A 6,284-nucleotide genomic window follows, 5' to 3' on the forward strand; every position below is an offset into this window, starting at 1 on the left:
CAGTATAGTAGAGGTTCTAGGAGGAATAAACTATGCCTGGACTAGTGAGTTTTACAAAGTTGTCCAGTGATTACCTTAGTGTATTTTCTAGATTAATCTTAAAATGGAACAGGCACAAATTATTCATTTTCATAGCAAGTATTGGGGTTTGTCTGCTTATTTTTTTAATAAAAGTGTTTTTGTTTTTTATTTGTTTGTCTCAGGGCTGATGCCTGTTGCACAACAGCCTGTTTATTGTGCTTCCAAACATGGCATAATTGGATTTACACGCTCGGCAGCGGTAAGGATACAATGACCGCAGTGTCTCTTTTTCTCTTTTCTGTGCATATGTGATGCATGAGTTCTATGAAGTAGAGGGCAACAGAGTCAGAATTCAATACGTCTGGATTAAAGATAGAAAAATAAGTTCTACTTCAGTATTTATTATTAAAAATAGTTTACAGATCATGTAAAGGACCAAATATAGAATAGATAATTTTATTTTACCACGAAATTAGCCATTATATTTACTTATTTATTTATTTATTTATTTATTGGCCTCACCACACGGCATGTGGGATCCTAGTTCCCGACCAGGGATCCAACCCGTGCCCCCTGCACTGCAAGCACAGATCTTAACCACTGGACCGCCAGGGAAGTCCCTAGAATAGATAATTTTAAAATGAAGTAGATTCTAAACACAGGTTACTGAAAAATATCCTTAAGGGTAAAAAATGGGAAGATATTCCTTATTTTTTTTTTTTTTTGAAATTGACTCCAAATTTAAAAATCATTGACTTAAGACTTCCTTAAATGGAACATGCAGTATGCCCCAGGTGTTACTTGTCCCTGAAGATATGGTAAAAACGAGTGAGAGTGTGGAGAATGGAAGGAGGGGTGCGGCCAGCGTTTACCTGAGAGGGTTGTCAAGGATGCTGTCTCCATGGAGACCTAGGGTGAAAGTGTACAGAGCTTAGAAGACTATTTTAGAACTAAATGACCACATGCATTGATAGCATGAAGTGCCTTTTTATAATAACTGAAAAACAAAAAAAAAGGGCAGCTTGAATGGAGCCGGATGAGCAAGGGGAAAGTAGCATGGTGATTGACGAGATGTAAGCAGAAGCCAGACAAAAGGAGGCTTATGAGTCAGGGTCATGAGCTTGGATTTTATTCTAAATGCAGCCGTCAATGGGTCTTTTCTGCACAGGAGTGACAAGATTATATTTCCATTTGAAGAAGACCATTCTAGCTACTCTTTAGAGAACGTATGGGAATTCCCTGGCAGTCCGGTGGTTAGGACTCTCACTGTCAGGGGCCTGGGTTCAATCCCTGGTCGGGGAACTAAGATCCTGCAAGCTGCGTGGCATGGCCAAAAAAAACCAAAATAAGACAAAAAAAGAGAGATTCAGAAAGAATGTATGAGAGAGGACAAGTGCAGAAAAGGAAAGAGCAGTTGGGAGACCTCTACAGGGGTTAGTCTAGGTGAAATGGAGAGAGGGGCCAGACGAACAGGAAATCATTGATAACAAGAAACACTAGGGATAGAGAAAGCAGATGGTGAACGGTAAATGTTCAGTCAAAAAGGAAGATTGGCAGCTCTCACACTCTTAATTGAAATTGCTTGGAAATTTTAATTTAATTTGCAAAGACTTAATCTTTAATTCAACTTTTAATGAACACATAACACTACTACAAAGCAAAGTAAATCAAAACGAAGACCAGACCTGTTGCATTTACAGTTATAAGACTGGACACCTGTACAGTTGATGCTCATTATTTGTTAGTTACATTCTATAAATTCACTTGCAAACACTGAATTAGAGGGTACTAAACTGTTGCTCATAGGGGAAATTCAGGGTTAAGTTCCTGTGAACCTCTGGCTACAACATTTTGAATAACTAATCAACACATAGCCTAGTTTTATGTATATTTCTGTTTAAAGACACCTTATTTAATATGCATTGTGTTTAATATGTATTGTATTAGCATGGCCAACAGCATTTATACCTCATGCCTGAAGGAAGCTCCTCTAACGTGTATTTTATCCATAGGCACATTGCAGCCTTCTTGCACTTAGAAATACTAGACAGCACTTCAGCACTATGCCTTGAAGACATTTCAGATAGCAAAATCACCAACACAAGCACAAAGATGAGAAAAACATGGGCAAGTACCGCAAAAAGGACACTTGTTCATGGTGTAAGAGCTGAAACAAGAAAGCAGAGCATCGTTTTATTTGACCTTAGTCCACATCGGGCAACTCAAATTTCTTATTACTCTGTGCTTGTCCACAGAGAACCTTGAAAGCACCACAAATATTGATTAGGGGGGTTATGAATAAATTTTAGCAAGAAAGCAAATGGAATCCACAAATAATTGACTTACATTTTGTTTTATAAATAGTTCAAATAAAAGCCAAAGAAGGTTAGTCTAAAAATAATTAAAATTGTCTTCCAGATAGTACAAATTACTGTGTCTTTAGAATCAATCAAAGTCCTAAAATTTTCCACTAACAGTATTCTTTAAGTAAGTATTCTCTTTAATACAACCCCAATTTCAAAGAAAACTTGGGATATCATTTCTAAGCCTCAGCTTATTACCTTTAGCTGCCTGCAGTGTTCAGTAGATAAGAGCGCTTTAGATAATCAAGTATTTTCAGGAGTTGCCCAGTAATATTGATTTTTTAAAAAAAGTAATTAGGTGAGGCTTGCAAGAATTAGTTAGTTCAGCACTTTAGTTATGTATTCTTTTACTTTCTGCTACCAGTCAGCCTTACCATTGTCATCGTTATATAGCTAGAAGGATAGCTGTCTAGTACTTTTCACATCTGTCTTTTAACTAGCTTTAATCATCAGTTTATCCTATGTTATACATTCACAAAACTCCTGAAATCTGCAACCTTCTACTTCCCATTGGCAGATGGCTGCTAATCTCATGGACAGTGGTGTGAGGCTGAATGCCATTTGCCCAGGCTTTGTTAACACACCCATCCTCAAATCCATCGAGAAAGAAGAGAACATGGGACAATATATAGAATACACAGATCATATCAAGGATATGATGAAATACTATGGAATTTTGGAGTAAGTAAAACTATACCTATCTTCCTTTATACAATGGAGCAAAGTGCTATCTAGACATAAGCAATCAAAAGGAAAAATATTAGCTTTTAAATTTGAGAAACTCATGCAAGCTTCAAAGTTTTGGTTTGACAAAATCTCTGAAAAAAAATTCTTCTTCTGGGTTTCTGAATAGAATATGTTGACACATCATGAATTTTGCTTTTAGGTATAAAGAATGCATCATTAATACCTTCAACCATAATCAGATACTTTTTTTAAAAGGTGATGTTTAGTTGTCTTTGGAAGCAATGATACCTTATCTGCCTAAATTCCAAGCAATATTCATACATACCCTTTGTGAAATTAAATATGCCCCCCGACTTCAACCACTTTCCTAAGAAACAACTGATCAACACACATGTTTGGGGAACCCTGTCTGAGTTAGAGCACTTGGCGTCTCACAGGACGGAGTCATCTGGATCTAATCCTGACTCCACCACACCCACCATGAACTTATCCATCAACCTCTACTTACCTTGATTTTCTTGCATGTAAAATGGGGATAATACTAAAACAAACTTAGGGGACTTTGGAAAGTCCACAAATAAGTTGATATATGTAAGGTACTTAAAACAGTAGCAGATAAATAATAGACGTTCAATAAATGTTAGCTACAATTCTTCAAATTTCTACTCTAATAAACATTTCTATCTGATAAGTCTAAATTCTACTGATAGGTTAAAGATGGAAAAATAATCATTTACTCAATGTAAATAGTAAATATAAATTTATGAATCCTTGCTATAAAATAACAGAAGGGTGGGTGTGGAAATCTACCACTAAATTTATAATTTAGTTACCTAATCGAATAAAAAACAAAGGTAGCAATAGCTGCACGATATACATTTCCCTATTACATGTTAAACGTGATAGATACTTCAAAAATAAGACGATGTGATAATTATGCCTCATTCTTTAATTTTAAAACCCTGATGTTTCCTTTATTTTTAGCCCATCAATGATTGCCAATGGATTAATAACACTCATTGAAGACGACACTTTGAATGGGGCTATAATGAAGATCACAACTTCTAAGGGAATTCATTTTCAAGATTATGATACAACCCCATTTCACACGAAAGCTCAGTGAACATCTTATATGTCAGCTTTAACTGAAAATAAGCACAAATGACTTAGACCACATCTTCATTTGAAGACAGCTTTTTAAATGAAATGTTATCATTTGAAGCTTTCCTTTCATGCATGTGATGTTCATTTTTTCTAAATGATTAGCTAAGTATATAGATTTAAAAAATGAGGAACTATCAAAAATATGACATGGACCAAAGCTAGGTTTTGATCTTTATAGTCTAAGTAATGATTAAAACAAAGGATATTCCAGGAATATTCTGCCTTGCAGAGAATATATTTAAATTTGTGATTCATGAATGTTAATGTTTTTCAGAACGTCATTTTAAAGGAGATACTTGAATTGTTATTTATATCAAACCAGATGTGAAAAACTCATTTTGTTTCCATGTTCGCACTTTAAAAGAAGGAAGCTACCTACAATGGCAAATATTTAGTAACAATAACTTTTACTTATATACCATCTTTCAGCTGAATATTTCAGCTCTTTGAGGATGTGGCACCTTTGGGGGCCCGTAGGTAAGGAATAAATTACAGTGTGAATATATCCTAAATGAAAAATCTAATGTATGGAAAAGTGACAGAAATTAACTGGCTGAGATGTTAATCCACAGTTCAGCCTCCCATCTGGGGAAAACATTTCTTTCCTCTTTGCTTACTTTAAGAATTTTGACTACAAAAATCTCAGGAATGAAACTTTTAATAGTTATAGCAAAAAGGATAGTTAGTGCTCCTAAAACATGCTTATTAAGAAAAAAATACAAATGTAATTTTTTTCAGATTACTTCTTTGTTTATTTGTACCAATTTCAAAAATGCCTACTTTTCAATAAAACTTTTTTTTTCTAATCTTCAGAAGTTACTTAGTGTTCTATGTATAGCTACTGAGAGGAAGAAACCAATTTTGTCAATACCTCAACTGAAGATGCTTTTGTGTTTTCAAAGCAGTAATAACAAGAGGTAAAAATAGGTGTGATTTTTTGCCGTTTTCCCTGTCAGGTATTTTAAGATAGGATCATTAAATGCACCTGCTTTGGGTAACACTATTTGCAAGCAATAATTAATGCTAATAATAGTGAAAGCACAAGATTTCCAAATCAATCCTTTCTTCATAGAAATATTGTAGAAGTAACACATTCTGCCTGCTAACTCCAAAGCTCCCAGGTGGGAGCAAAATCCATCCATGCGAGATTAATAAGGATTTCCTAGAGATACTGGCAGGTTGTCAGATCTTGCTCTGTTTTAATTCTGCCACAGAGAACTGTTGCCTTCACTTTTAAGGAGTGTGTTGAATATGAGTAACTGTTGTCTAGATGTCCACATAACGTCTTTGAAAAACACCAAGTAGTGGACATCAGTGAACATCTAAGAGAAGTTGTATAATTAGGCACAAACTTGTTCATACCTTGTGGCAGTAACTAACCAGTCGATGATATAGGTATGAGGAATATCATTTATCTCAACTCTTTTTTCCACGGTAACGTTCAAAGCTATAGCTTAAACTTTTCATTTGCGGATAAGTCTTTGCACTGGCGGCCTTCAATATACTTTGTGCTTTGAATTATTGTTTTTAAATCAATAAACTATGCAGACATTTAAAACCACATACTGAGTAGAACTGAAAAAAAATATGCATTATATTTTTAAAAGTTATTTTTACATTAAAATGTATCTTATATAAATAGCTTTAAATAAATCTATAATGTTATAGGTGTGGAGCCCTATATCAAGGGCACAGGACAAAAATCTCCGGAATTAACTTAGCCCCCATAGCAACTGTTGCCATGGGCTTTCCTGACCTAAACGGGACAGCCCTCGAGTCCATATTAGGTAAAATATTCACCATGTAGCAACCACATAGCATCCTGACCAATCACCTAATGCCATCCTGCCAGCAGGAATTTTCTTTGTCTTGAGGCTATAAAAGTTGGCTACTAGCCTACAAAGGGGGTCGACTCTTCCTAGTCTATCAGGAAGTCGGACCCTGTGTTTGCACCGCCCCTCACTAACTCTCTCTTTGTTCTCAATAAACTCACCCTCTTCTAAAATACTTTGTGTCTGGAAACTCTTCTTCCAACCCACGCACGGACCA

General features: G+C 35.5%; 1 protein-coding gene across 1 annotated transcript in view; it reads left to right on the top strand.

Moving 5' to 3' along the window:
• HPGD (15-hydroxyprostaglandin dehydrogenase) overlaps positions 1–5,026 on the top strand; it is a 28,157-nt gene extending 23,131 nt beyond the window's left edge. The window contains exons 5-7 of the mRNA XM_068553941.1: positions 204–280; positions 2,902–3,065; positions 4,056–5,026. Coding sequence (XP_068410042.1) covers positions 204–280; positions 2,902–3,065; positions 4,056–4,194 — 380 coding nt within the window. The 3' untranslated portion in view covers positions 4,195–5,026. The remainder of the gene's footprint in view (positions 1–203; positions 281–2,901; positions 3,066–4,055) is intronic.
• Positions 5,027–6,284: the final 1,258 nt, after the last annotated feature.

The sequence above is a fragment of the Eschrichtius robustus genome, chromosome 10, assembly GCF_028021215.1.
Source record: "Eschrichtius robustus isolate mEscRob2 chromosome 10, mEscRob2.pri, whole genome shotgun sequence".
Taxonomy (NCBI): domain Eukaryota; kingdom Metazoa; phylum Chordata; class Mammalia; order Artiodactyla; family Eschrichtiidae; genus Eschrichtius; species Eschrichtius robustus.